Source organism: Mauremys mutica, chromosome 8, assembly GCF_020497125.1.
Source record: "Mauremys mutica isolate MM-2020 ecotype Southern chromosome 8, ASM2049712v1, whole genome shotgun sequence".
Taxonomy (NCBI): domain Eukaryota; kingdom Metazoa; phylum Chordata; order Testudines; family Geoemydidae; genus Mauremys; species Mauremys mutica.
This window is the reverse complement of record NC_059079.1, coordinates 18169428-18184567: the sequence shown is the minus strand read 5'-3', so window position 1 is coordinate 18184567 and position 15140 is coordinate 18169428. Positions and strand designations below refer to the sequence as shown.

General features: G+C 42.9%; 1 protein-coding gene across 3 annotated transcripts in view; it reads right to left on the bottom strand.

Moving 5' to 3' along the window:
* The window catches only part of AK4 (adenylate kinase 4), a 41713-nt gene that overhangs the window by 6300 nt on the left and 20273 nt on the right, over positions 1 to 15140 (bottom strand). For all 3 annotated transcript variants that reach the window (XM_045028221.1, XM_045028222.1, XM_045028224.1), the window contains exon 3: positions 7420 to 7539. In XM_045028221.1, coding sequence (XP_044884156.1) covers positions 7420 to 7539 — 120 coding nt within the window. The remainder of the gene's footprint in view (positions 1 to 7419; positions 7540 to 15140) is intronic.

The window sequence follows — 15140 nt, the reverse complement described above, 5'->3', positions numbered from 1 at the left end:
GTATCCAAGCCTTTGAACAGATGTACACTTAAAACAAACTAACACAAACCACAAGAATTTACACTCCATGCCTTAGTCCACTTCGTTGCATGCACGGTAACTGTTAATTGTTGAATACAAGTCGATACAAAGTATGTTCACCTTTAAAGCTTCATATGACCACCCAGCGTACCCAAGTTCTTAACTGTTGACTTGACTGACTACCTGCGAATAGCTCTGAAGTACAATGATTAGAATGCTGGGACTCAGATCGGGGATCAATTCTCAACACTGCATCAGTGACATCTCGGCCAAGTCTCCTAATCTCTGTACCACCAGATTCCCTGGTACTAAACACAATCTTGGACTTGTAGTAATTTTCCGCTGACAGGGGTGGGGAGGTCAAGTTTGGGAAACAGAAGGCTTCCTGCCTTTAAGGCTGGGAGGGGAGGCATTCTGGACTCTCCCCTCCACGGCCTACCCAAGAAGGACTGCTGAAAGAACCTGAATGGACAAAAGAGACCAGAAAGGTAGGGGGCGAGTCCAGACTGAGACAGGGGTCCAGTCTGTAAGAAATAACTAGAACACTGAGCTACAGAAACTCTGCATCCTGCCTAACTCAACATTTAGGATGAAAAATTACATTTTTGTAACCTGTTTCTTTAGTGAATCAAGCTTAGTTTGGGTGTTTCGTTTTATTTGCTCAGTCATCTGCTTTATCCTGTTTGCTACCCCTTTAACCACTTAATCTGCCTTTTTATAGTTAGTAAAATGTGTTTTGTTTATTATTAAACCCAGTTTCTGTAATTTCTAATGGGGGGTAAAGAGGAAGAGTTGTGCATATCTTCCTTCACATTGAGGGAGGGGGCGAATTTATGAGCTTATGTTATATAGATTTCTGTACAGCGCAAGACAATATACCTTTGGGTCTGCACTCCAAGGGAGGAGGGCACCTGAGTGCTGGGGCAAGTCCCTTAAGCTGAGTCTTCCCAGAGCTGAGCTCAGTGTCTGTGTCTTTCTGCAGCAGGGTGTGGCCCTGCCTGCGTGTGTGCTAGGGGAGGCTTAAGAGCCTGGCTCAGCAAGAGAGGTTAAAGGGGGCCCACGCTGGCAGAACAGAGAGTCTCAGTGGTATCTCAGCACATCAGGTGGCATCTTGAAGGGGGCAACTTGTCACAAGTATGATGGCAACAGATTGTGCTAAACTGTATGTGTTAAGAGAGAAGTTCCACAGGCAGCAATTATCTGCTTAGCCGTGTGATGCTGTGATTAGAGATGGGTCCAAATTGCATTGTTAAGACCTAGAGATGATATTTTCCAAGTTTTAGGGGCAGTCAGATCTACGGTTTTGAGTCAGACCACTCTAGCTGGGATTATGCATGTATAAGCACTTCCAAGACCTGCCACTCCTGGAAGAATGCAGGATCAAGGGGTGAGCAAGATGCAGTTTAGGGCTGGTTGTGTTATAATTCCACCTTGATTGTAAGGGTGTATGAAATGTGCATAGCAACACATTCTGAGGCACATGTCATGTATTTTGTTGCAGTTCACATTTCCTAGAACTAAAAGCCACAGAGAATAAAAAAAAAAAGTCTTCCTAGCTTCTAGTGTATTGCTTGTCAGTGTAGATGCATTCTTCCATCTACAGAAGTGACACCGTCATAGGAAGATACAAAATCCAAAAGCACATGTAAACATGCACGGGTTTGGGGGTCGGGAAGAGGTGCGGGGGCAAAGGGGAGAGTCCCTGTAGCAGCCGAGTTCTATACAAAACAGTTCACTTGATAGCATATGTAATGTATTAGTGGCAAGTAGAGATATGGGATTTAATACAACAGTTAAGGATATACTGCTAATTCACTCTCCCTCAAAGTAGATTGTAAATCCCATCCTGTGATGAGTACTGGAAGCTGACCGGAGCCAGCATTCTGATCACTTGGGCATCAATCAGGTCCCCTAGAGGAGGCTGCTTGGGGATGTGCAAGCTAACAGGCTGATCAGGCTGAATGAGACCATTAGTCCATCAGCTGAGGGTCATAAGGAGACACAGGAAGGAGTTACTGGGGGAAGAGGACCTGGGCTAGATGAGCCCAGAGATCTCAGCTAAGGGAGGCCTCTGTTCCTCTCTGGTCCAGCGAGAAAGAGCTAAAAGGTAGAGAAGCACTGTAAATACTTTGCTGCATGAGACTGTATTGGTGTTGGTGACAGCAGTGTAAATAAATCACACACATTTGCCACTTACTAGACAGCCTACGAGGTGTCTGGGGATACGTCGACACTGCAATTAGACACCTGTTGCTGGCCCACGTCAGCTGACTTGGGCTAAGGGGTTGTTTAATTGCAGGGTAAATGTTCATGGTTGGGCTACAGCTCGAGCTCTGGGACCCCCTGGGCCAACCCTGAACATCTACCCTGCAATTAAACAACCCCGAGCCAGAGTCAGCTGACATGGACCAGCCACAGGAGTGTAACTGTAGCACACACATACCCTGGGGTATCAGAGGACAGGGATGGAGCATGCCCCCGTTACACACCCTTGTAACTGCCTATGGGTTAGTAAGTAATATAGGATTTAGTACAGAGGTGCTGTGCAAAGCATGCATTATACACAGTAAACTGCTTTTTCTATATGACTCACCAACTGCTACAGTGATTCTCACCCAAATTACTGAGTAAATTTGCCACCATCATTCTGAAGGGGGAAAAAAAGGAAGAGATTCTCCAAGCACTAACAGGTGTATGAGTGTGAGACTTTGCCCAGAGCAAGATGGAATGGATGATACTGTGGCTGTGGGAAAAACAAGGCTGGAATTATGAAATGAATCTTTAACTGAAAAAGAAATCCAGGAAGCATGTTGAGAAGCCGTCAGATCCCATACTTCAGGGTTTAATTAAGTGTTTAAAATATACATGCTGCTTAGTTTTGCACAAGGGGTGTGGAGGATACTGTAGTGAGATGGTTTCTACAGCCATCACCAACTCCCTGAAATCCCTACTCCCATCCCATATTCTTACAAAAGATACCCTGCCCCCTCCTTTGTGATATCAGACACCAACAGTGAGAAAACATTTCGGAAGGGCAGATGGGGCTTCTCAAGCAGTTTAGGATGAGCAGCATGGGGTGCCATATTTTGCTTTGAATAATCAAGTGTCCAGTATAATGGTATCTAGCGAGGGCAAACTGTGTATAATGCAAAATTACCTCCAATGTTGGTGTCAATAAGCCCAGTCATTCCAGGCCAGGCTTTCACCCACCTGCTCACAGAGGGACAATTTCTTATTGTTTTCTCCAAGCTCAGTACCACCACAAAAGCTTATGCTCAAATTAATTTGTTAGTCTCTAAGGTGCCACAAGTACTCCTGTTCCTCTCACTGCCCCATGGCACAGCAAGAGTCTAAGTACCTCCAAAAAAAATCCCAAAAACAGTTATGTACCGTGCACCAGCAGTTACCAAGCACTAGATGATTTGAGATTATAACCTCCACTATTCCCGACATTTACAGAGAGGTCAGCCAGGGACACCCGAACCTGGATGCATCACATCTAGAAGCCTTCCCACATGTACAAGAAGTCAGCTGCTCCTCATCTTGCGTCTCTGCCAGTAACCCAAAGGAATACTCTGTATCCCTCTCTGCTCACGCTCAGAGGGAATTCTCTACGCTATCCCTCCCAGCCAGAGGGAATGCTAAAGCCTGCTACTCTCACCACCCAGCAGTAATGATATGCTCCAGTAAAAACCAATTATAAATATTTATCTCCCTGGGCACCTCAGATCTGCAACAAATTTGCACAGCTACATGTCATGCTGGAGTTTGCATTCTCCAGGTACAGAGTGACATTTACTCCAGTCAGTTTTTATTGAATAAACACACACGAAATAGTGCACCTTTACTACAATTCACTTTGTTTGGAGAACAGCTCCCGGCACCTGCTCCAACGCCAGCTATTTTTTCTGCTTTGTAGAGCACGTTTTCATCGCTAGCGCCTTTCTTTTTGTGGGAGGCAGAGAGACAGGGACTGGGCACATTAAATCCCAGGGCCAAGGTCATTCAGACCTTAAGGGCTGTTTTGCAGCATCAGAACCAATGAAAACAGTCCAAAAGAAAGTCTGGTTTTGTGATTTGCTCCAGGATGGCATTTTGAGCCTAACTAAGGTGACCAGATGTCCCAATTTTATAGGGAGAGTTCCGATTTTTGGGTATTTTTCTTATATAGGCTCTATTTTCCCCAACCCCTGTCCCGATTTGCTGTCTGGTCATCCTAAGCCTAAGAGTCAAGTCAGCTGTTTGGTCCGTCACAACAGCACAGACTAGGGAAGCCAAAACGTTGCATTGTGGCAAAGTCAGAAGTCCAGAAGTACCCTAGGCTACACCAAAATAAATAGTGTGCACACCCTTACTCGCCACACCTGTATTTAAAGCCAGGAGCGGCGACGATTCTAGAACACCAGTACGACAGATTACCTAGAGTACAGTGACCTTATGGTACAGGGCAAGAAGAGTCCACTCCCTAAAATACACTTGTGCCAAGGACAGGCACGAAAGGGAGGGAAGCAAGGATCTCAGCCCTGCTGCTTGAACACCTTTATGATGTCATAGGCTGAGGTGCCTCAGTTATATTAATTCATGTATATGTTTAAGCCCTTTAATTATTCTCATTATTTTGCCTCCACTAGTTCCTGTGGCGAGGGGTTCCACAGGCTAGCTATATGCTGCGCAGTGTACTGCAGTCTTCGTAAAGCTTACTGCCTGAATTCCATCATTCAGGAGGAGTCTCCTTGTGAGCACAATACTCATACCAATGGCATGACTGCTCTTGGTCCCCACTTCCCTGGAAAGCTATACTGGTAGTTAAAACCCCAGGGAGACCTGTGCACTTGGCAATGTATTGACTCCTCCAGGGAACAGCGGACTTTTAAATGCTCTCTTTTCTGACTTGTGCAAGTGGGTGACACCCAGGTGGGGAGAGAGAGAGAGAGAGTGTGTGTGTTTGTTTTAATGGAGGAAGTGAAAAAGCAACAAAGGCAGAAGGAGAGAATGGGAACATAGGGATTTTGTTAAGGGGCCTCAAGACTTTCTAGCATCCCCCACGCCAGAGGCAACATGGGATACTGGAGACATACATCCCCCATTCTTTCCTGCCTGGACCTGGCAATAGGACAGTTTTGTACCTCCGTTGCAGCAGCGTTGCCTGATCTAGCCATCCAGGTATTCTTATGGATTTGATCACGCTCATATCTGTCCTCCAGTCACTTGTTTGCACCAGCAACCCAGCAGGATTTCAGTGCCTGGAGCATCAGCACCAGAATTTGAGATTGAAGTCAATCTCTCTGTGGTGCAGCTAATGCAAGCAGAGAAGGAGCACAAGGAAGCAGCAGAGGCAATGTAGTAGCAGAGGAAAGACACTAAAGGCAGCTAGAAGAGACTCAGAAATATGCATTTTAAAAAGTTGAATTTATGTTTGTACGGCAGCCTTGTCTGGGTCCATAAATTCTCTAAGTGTCAATCAAAGCCACTGCAAGAGAAACAAGAGCCTGCAGTTCAGAGCGTTGGTGTCCTTCATAAGGAAGCAAGATGATCATTTACACAAGTACCACAAACCATTCCAGTCACCTCATGGCAACACGGGCCAACACTGGCTGCTTTATTTGGAGAGACAGGAATGCATCAAAACCCAAAGAGTTCTGGCAATGCTTTATGTGCTTTTCCATGAACAGCAACATTTCAGTACAGAAATGATAAACGTGCAACGCCCTTGTATTAATGAGGCGTAGGTCCGAGTTCTAGTTTAATGATGGCCAAATTCTGGGATTCCCAGATTAAGGAACTACCAGAAGGCGTGAATGGTTATGCCCACCAGAAAAGGTCGTCCAAGGAATGCTCTGAACAGAGTTCAGTTCTAGCGTGGGCCCCAATCTCCAGCATATGCATTTATAAACAAACAGCTAATTAGAATGTAAATGAACAAGTGGTTGCTTATATCGTGCTCATTACCATGGTGTCTGAATGCCTCTCCATTAGCCAATTTTTACCTTTAAGTTAATTACAGATGCTCAGAAATGTTTCTTCTACGTTTCATTGAAAGAAATGGAACTTTTGCAAAAGATGTTCATTTTACCCCCTCACATCCACTTACACTCAAGCCCACTGCTCTACTAGTACGTAAAATCAAATATTTAGTTCAACATATGAAAGACTAAATGCAAGCAACAGTGGAGACTAGGGGCACCACAGATTTTAAAACTACACTCACTCTGATAAAACAATTCATATTTCAGGCCTGATATTTACAAAAGGCCTCTATCTGGGCTCCAATTTTGTCACATTTAGACATCCTGCTACTTGAGTGCTCCCACAATTGATTCTGGATGTAAAATTGGGGGCTGAATTATTTGCAGGAACAAAAATTCATCTTTACAACCAAGATGGCTATAAAAAAAACAAAGCTAATTGTGTTCAAAGTGTTTTTAAGGCTTCTGATTAGCATACATGATGCATGGTTGATACGTCACAAGTCTCCGAACAAGAAACAACAAGTGATTTATCTTGGCTTGTGTCCAGTCACTCCCATGCACCAGTTGCTTCATGTCATGATTTGGAACGGCAGCATGAGAGAGATTGTCTGCTGCATAAAGCTGGTTTAAGTCAAGGATTCTGACACACCTTCCCAGGGGAGACTGGCCTGACATATGCGCACTGCTCCTCACAGGAGTGGAAAGGAGGGGGAACAAGCTAGGGGCTTGTACATCTTCCTTTCACCCCTCCGCTCTTCCTCTGCACAGAGGGTCACCAGCAGTGACTTCTCTCTCCCCATGAGCTAAGAGAACTGTGACACTGAGCCACGCAAGGTTCACAGTATTTCTGGTGGCCACAGCCCATAGTTTGAAAACTGCTGATACTGGGCAACAGAGACCTGACTGTTAAGGACACAACGAACCCACAGGGGAGGAGGGAGCGGCAGGGCGAATGGTGACTGCAGACATGCTCAGTAGCAGTTTGCTCTACGACGCATTATACTAGGCCCTGTTCCATACTGTACGACTACCATGATGGTGATGTAAAACCCCTCCCATCAGAGTGACAGTCTGTTGAGTGGAGCTTCTGACCTCTTGCTTAAATTAAGAAAATCCTTTCTCAGTACCTGTGATCTCTTGCAAGTAGGATCGGAGTTTCATTTTCAGAAGCATGAGTCTTTAAGAGGAGACCAGCTCTGTCCTTAAAAGCACTCAGAAGCGTTTTTGCTTTCTCCTTCACCCCTCCCTAGCTGCTAAAAATATTGAAAAGCTGTGCTTGGTTTTATTTGTTTTTCCAGTGAAATCGTTCCTGGGAAAGTAATGTCTTATTCAAAGAAATAGGCTTCAAAGAAGCTGAAGTGGACTAGGATTTTCAATCCACAATGAGCTACCAGAGCCAAGGGAAACAAGATTATTGCAGTTTACTTACCATCAAGTAGCCAATGCTGAGACTGCTTTTTCTCCAGCTCCATCATCATGACACTGGTGATGACATGATCCGGTACCAAAAGGCCTCGCTCTAAATACTGCTTTGCCAAGACACCAACTTCTATTAAAAAACAAAACATGGGTTTTTTTGTTTTGTTTTTAATTGAAAAACACCACACACCACACCTTAAAATTTCTCCTTGATAACACTAATCCAGAAACCCCTCCCTAGCCTCCTTTTTGTTCATTAGCTTTGTTGGGAACACTTCCTTGTTATTGGTGTCCAGGGACATTTAACAGTGCTGTGGGAAAACCTAATTTGCCAGCTGTGAAGTTGTAGGCTAGGGAATAAAAGAGTGAGGCTGCCTTGAGGCGCAAAAGCGGCCAGGAAAATCCCAAGTGATTGTTGGCAGCCTTTTCTTCAATTGATTGGGTGAAAGGATACTGTATAAATTCTTGATTAGGGACAGCAGAACACAGAAGTGCATTTGTTCTAATTTTTGCAATGCTGGATGTATATGCAGAATTTTAAGAGGGACACTCTGCCAACATTGACCCCAAAAACTTAAATATTACATATTTATTTTATTTTACAAATGACTCCCTCCCTGAAAGAGTTTTTTTCTGAAGGAAGAGTACCCTTCCCACTGCATCTGCAGCATACATTATTGTAAGAACCAGAAAACAAAAATGGCCATAAGTTAAATGATTCTGTTGAGTCATCAAGGCTCAGTGAAATCAGACTAATAAGCCAAAAATAAGACTAATTTTTAAAACTCTGTTTTAATGTTATATTATTAACAACACAGGTAGCGATATTTAAAAGTTACTGTTAAACATTTATATTGTGGTGGTGCTTCGGCTAACCCAGGGGTCGGCAACCTGCAGCTCCCGGCTCGCCCGGGGAAGCACCCTGGCGGGCCGGCCCGGTTTGTTTATCCGCCGCGTCGGCAACTTCGGCCGATCGCGGCTCCCACTGGCCGCGGTTAGCGGTCCCAGGCCAATGCGGGAGGCAGGAAGCCGCGGCCAGAACATCCCTCGGCTTGCGCCGCTTCCTGCCTCCCGCATTGGCCTGGGACCGTGAACCGCGGCCAGTGGGAGCCGCGATCGGCCGAAGTTGCCGACGCGACGGATAAACAAACCGGGCCGGCCCGCCAGGGTGCTTCCCCGGGCGAGCCGGGAGCCGCAGGTTGCCGACCCCTGTTCTAGGAGCTGTGCAAGTAGACTATGAATTTAAACCTTTTTCTATAGGCACAAGTTTATGCATAACCATCGCAATCCCTCAGAGAATGGATTTTCAACAGAGTACTACAGGGATGATAGCAGAGGCTCCCATGAGTGTGAAAAATAATTAGAGTACTGGAACACTGCACAGACATTCTGAACAGTGCTGGTAATTTTAGTAGGGTTAAACCTGTCTGAGAGTTTCTCTACTCCTATTCTCTTCCCCCCCTACCCCCAAAAAAATTAAGGGTTAAAGTGGTATAAAAAATGTGCACCATCCCTTACATAGGACTTCAGAGACAGGAATTCTCACAAAGTCTGCACACAAAACACTAACAAAGTTAAACACGGTTCATCAAAAACCTGAACCCACGCTTGAGCTTTTGCACAAAGCATTTTGTTATTGTTACTGAATACAGAACATTGCTTTCTAGCCAAGTTTTTCTAGAGCAAGAGCTTGAACTTGGAATGTGTATTTCTTCTCTGTTTGAATATATACACACCCAGGAATTAATAATTTTAAATACTTTTGCAAACTTACTGTTATACGCTTCAGAAATCTCAAGAATTGGCTTAATTTTTTTAAAATCCAGTGCTCATTTTCAAAGTCCGTTGTTGTACCAGTGCAAAACTCAATGCAGTTAGGATAATTAAATCTTAAAACAGTCTTGCAATAGCCAAAGTCACTCAAACAGCCATCACCTACATATAATTAGATCTATAACAAGAACTTTTTATTACTGTTGTCATTGCAAATTTGAGTACAACATTTTCTGCTTCAGTGGGGAATGCTGTTTTTTCAACTAAGTATCAAAGCCTCATAGGAATGTCAGACTCAGATGGAATAGAGGGTGGTTAAGGCACCAGAGTGGGACCCCAAAATGTTTAAGTTTAACTCTAGCTCTGCTACAGACTTCCTGTGCAGCCTTGGCCTAGTCACCTAATTTCTCTGGTTCAGTTCCCCATGTGAATAATATCCCTTAAGTCACAGGGTGCTAGCAGTTATACTTTTTACAGTTCTTAATATTGTATCACTTCTTGTAACAAGAATTTCACAGTTAGAATAAAAGTGCATCTCCTTCTAACCCATATTTCATGGGCTTGAACTGCCTAAGCAACAGTTGCCACCTTAAGCTAACATTTTCTGGAACGTCTACCAACTTTTGATCAACTCACTTGTAAATTTTCCAGTGAGACAAGTGCGTACAATAACCATGCTCAAAGGTCCTTAACTAGTTTTTTTTAAATGGTGTGAAGTACACGCGAGGTGGAAAGCTATCCCTTGACTTCAGTACTAGTGTAACTATCACAATTCAAGTGTTCCTTTTAAAGGAGGTGCCCTTACCAGCCTGGAGTTGCAACACTGTGTCCCTGCAGGAGTTTGGAACTATGACGTTTTTACCTTTTACTGGGTAGGAGAACGCGTATACCACACAGTTCTCTGTCACGGACGGGCTGCAGAATTAATTCATCTGCAAACAGCTGCCTCTGAAACCACAAATCATCTCCACCAGATTCCACCAACTCAGGAACAGAGGTTCTCCAGAAACTTCATTTTCCTAATTGTGGCAAAATACTACGCCCCAAAACCAACTACACATGAGCTCAAACACAGATTGAATCTTACTGAGAATTAAGTGCCATCATCTCAAGAGCTCCATATTTTTTAAATCCTATTCACTTAGAGAGCTTAAAACCTGACATTTAAAACAGACAGAATAATCTCTCAACGAGCAACACATTTCATCTTATGATCTGAAACAGGGCACAGGTTAAAGATTTTTAACCAGAGAATACAATACTCAATCTATTTTTATCATTTACTTTGGGTAGCATACACAGGCTTGGGTGGATGAAGACACATTTGGCTAATTCAAATGTATTTAATGCTGTCCAGTAAGACCTCCACTGGGAACTATGTCCTGCACTTGCAGGGGAATGGGCTCATTATGGAGAAGGTTGCTCTCATCAACTGCTGGAACAAACCGATGTGCTGCAGTCAGTCCATCTATAAATCTCCCAACAGTGCTAGGACTAGAATTCTGCTCCTTCAATTCCATTTACACAGGACTCAGAACTAATGGGGGGACAGAGAAGAGGGAGACAGAGAATGACACTTGTTTAGCTGATGGTTGTAGCAGCAGCAAGTCCTGTATCCTATCTTTCAGCCAACCTCTAGAGGGCAGTCTCACATTCACACTCGCCCCCCACAGCACCAAGGTATGAATGAAGTGCTTCACCACTGTTTCCTTCCGTCTTTTTACCAAGTCTCTTCATCTTTTAGTCTTCTGCAGCTTTTACGAAAAAGTTTATTCACATGAACAGAATGTGTTTTCCCCTTAACTAGCTGAAGCATTATTGAAAACCTAAAACACTAAGTCTGGTACACAGAGTAAAGCAATTCACTCATTTTGCCTCAATATTCTTACCCCCAAAGGATAGCAGCGTGTTTTCGAGGTTACACATTAAAAATGGGCATTCCCCCTGTTTATTAGTCAGAGGGAAGTTTCTTATCAATTGGCTTGTGACTAATAATTTATCAGAAACCACTGTTTAAAAATCAGCTTTATGAAACAAATGAACGCCAGTTTAAAAAACAGAGTTTTTTTTTCTTGGATTTCATTTATGCACAAATGGTGTATTTTTATAAGAGCTGTCAAAATATTTAAAAAAAAAATCACATTTAACTGTAAGATTAAAAAAAGTTGCAATTAATCACAATTTTAATTGCACCGTTAAGGAATAAAAGAATACCAATTTAAATTTATTACAACATTTTGGATGTTCTACATTTTCAAATATATTGATTTCAATTACAATACAGAATACAAAGTGTACAGTGCTCATGTTATATTATTTTTATTACAAATACCTGCACTGTAAAAAAGATAAAAATTTACCAATCGAAGCATGAAGCAGCATGTGAATGTTTAGCTCTCGCATGTAAATACCTTGCAACACCAGTGACATGCGAACGTCTGTTCTGACTTTCTGGTGACATTGTAAATAAGTGGGCAGCATTATCTCCCATAAATCTAAGCAAACTAGTTTGTCTTAGCGATTGGTTGAACAATGAGTAGGCCTGAGTGGACTTGCAGGCTCTAAAGTTTTACCTTTTTTCCCCCACATAGCTGCACTCAGAAATAAAGCATAGTAATTCTACCTTTGTAAACTGCACTTTCATGATAAAGAGATTGCATCTCAGTACTTGAATACGGTGAACTGGAAAATACGATTTCTTTAGTTTATTTTTACAATGCAAATGTTTGTAATAAAAAATAAATACGAAGTGAGCACTGAACACTTAATATTCTGTGTTGTAATAGAAAGCAATATATTTGAAAATGAAAAAAAATCAAAAAGTATGTTATACATTTAAATTGGTATTCTATTAATGTTTAACAGTGTGATTAATCACTAGTTTTTTAAAATCTAGTTTATTTGTTTTGAGTTAATTGCTTGAGTTAACTAGGATTAATTGACAGCCCTAATTTTAATTATTTTTTAAATTAACAAAGCAAGCAAGCCTCAAAAGCCCTCCAAAGAAAAACTAGTTAATTAGGACCAATTGTAAGGTTAAAACCCAGACCAAGAAGAATCAGTGCACAGCTTTACAACCCCAGGGAGTAGGATAGGAAAGATGGCAACTCTGGGATCCCTACTTCCACCTTGATACAAGCTGGTTCCAGTGAACTCCCCACCCACTTATACAGAAGGGGGAGCACCACTCTGGCAGCAGCTATCCTACCCACCTGTGCCAGCACAGCAAAGCAAGCAGACTCTTCACAGGTCCACATCAGGGTTCATAATTCGGCCCCTCAGGAGGAACCTTTAAAGAAATCCTAAAGCAATCAGAGTTGGAAGGGACCTCAGGAAGTCATCAAGTCTAACCCTCTGCTCAAAGCAGGACCAATCCCCAGACAGATTTTTGCCCCAGATCCCTAAATGGCCCCCTCAAGGATTGAACTCTCAACCCTGGGTTTAGCAGGCCAATGCTCAAACCACTGAGCTATCCCTCCAGACAAGCCCACTAGTTCAACACCTTCAATGAAGAAAGTGGTCAGAAACTTTCCTTCAGGAATGCTAAAATCAAAGGTTGATCAAGGATTGCTAATGGGATCTTTCTATAAATAAAACTGCCATAAACAGATAGTTAAGCTCAGTAAACCTGGCTGACACCAGACCACAGGACCAATAGGGGGACAAGATACTTTCAAATCTTGGTGGAGGGAGTTCTTTGTTTTGTGCTCTTTGTTTTGGGGGTTGTTCGTTCTCAGGACTGAGAGGGACCAGACATCAATCCAGGCTCTCCAAATCTTTCTGTATCAGTCTTATGTTTCAAACTTGTAAGTAGCACAGGCAAGGCGTGTTAGTCTTATGTTTGTTTTCTCAACCTGTAAATGCTTCTTTTTGCTAAAAGGATTTTTACCTCTGTTTGCTGTAACTTTGAACCTGAGGCTAGAGGGGGTTTTCTCTGGGCTATATAAATCTAAGTACCCTGTAAAGTATTTTCCATCCTGATTTTACAGAGATGATTTTTACCTTTCTTTTTCTTTAATTAAAAGCCTTCTTTTTTAAGAACCTGATTGATTTTTCTTTGTTTTAAGATCCAGGGAATTGGGTCTGGACTCACCAGGAGTTGGTGGGGGAAAGGAGGGGGGAAATGGTTAATTTCTCCTTGTGTTAAGATCCAAGGGGTTTGGATCTGTGTTCCCCAGGGAAGGTTTTGGGGGGGACAGCAAGTGTGCAAGACACTGAATTCTGGCTGGTGGCAGTGTTACCAGATCTAAGCTAGGAATTAAGCTTAGAAGGGTCCATGCAGGTCCCCACATCTGTACCCTAAAGTTCAGAGTGGGGGAGGAAACCTTGACAAAAACAAAATAAGATTGGGCCCTAGAAATATCCTAGAACTGAGATTATTGCTGCGAAGGAACATTAAAAAGACTACATGGATGTCCAATTCCGGCATGTGAGAATGTAGTCTTTAAAGAAACACTGGGGTAGCTCATCGTAATCAATTAGCCTCTTAGAGTTGGTATGGCAACTTCCCATCTTTTCATGTTCTCTGTATGCATATACATCTTATTATTATATGTTCCATTCTATGCATCTGATGAAGTGGGCTGTAGCCCACGAAAGCTTATCCTCAAATAAATCTGTTAGTCTCTAAGGTGCCACAAGTACTCCTGTTCTTTTTTTGTAAGGCAAAAAGCTCACTCAGTGGACTGCAAAGATGAGCCACTGGACTGAGATTAATGGGGTACTTCTCCTTCTACACAGAAATTTAAAATAGCATGGGGAAGTCAGCTATTTGCCTGTTGTAGTAACAGGGTGAGCCTGTGTAAATACAGAGAGATGACCAGGAGTGACTTTTACAATTGAAGGCAATCCATTTCTGTACTGGAATGGTCACCAGCTGTCATGAATGCACATTGCCACCATTACTGCACTGTCGTTCACTTTTCTCCTGCTTCCAAGGTCTCTAAACACATCAGAGGGAAAAACATGTCTTATGCAACCTGTGCATAGGCAACTTGTGGGCATGAACTTTTATCACACCCTTCTGAATGCACATTTTTTGTTATCTGTTCACATGGTCTGCACTAAGCCAAGGGCTTGGCAAGAATGCACTTGTTGCTAGGGAGAGACACTCCCAGATTCAAAGCACTGCAATTCCTAATATGAACTGGTGTTCATAACAATGTTTATTTACTTAACCACAAGGGGAAGTTTTCTATACAGATCCCCATTGACTTCAGTGGCAATCTGCCGCCACAGAAGCAGTTGCTGGACTGGGGTCTAAGTCCATTTCTCAAAAATAGGCCAGGTCAGACATGCAAAACCTGTACATCCTTCACTCAACACTGAAGCCGTGGTCACATGCTTGTACCTGGAGCACATACAGGGACCTAGAAGACGCTGAAGATGATTCATAGTCTAGTGAAGTTCCGGAGGCCCCTTGTTAAAATTCCATCGCCACCATTACCTGAGAAGGGATGGTCAGGATGATTTCCTTGCCACTAATGGACTGCTCTTCCTCTCTGGACATTGCAAAGTCATCCCGACCAGATAGAGCTTATCCCTGGCATTCATAAAATTCCTTCTGAAAAGCAAAGGTTACCACCTTTGGAATGAACCCACATTGTGCTGGGTGCCAGGTATTTTATATAGACTTCTCTACCAAGTCTTCATCCCAGCCTCCTCTGAATTACGTTTATTGATTAGTCTCGCTCTAAAAAGCAGCACATTTTTCAGGAATGAAGTTTATACATTTTCAGGGAAGTTCACTTTAAATGAGGTTAATTTGCCAAGTAGTATTCTCTCCCTCCTAAGTCATGAGAAAGCATTTTTCTTTAAAGAGGAAAAATTAATATATTCCCATAGTGATCTTCAAAGTTAACCCAGGGAAAACTGTTGCAGTAACTGAACCTTCCCCTGACAGAGGTTGGGATGAATCACAGCTTGTCACAGAACAAACCTAATCCTGAAGTGCTAAGA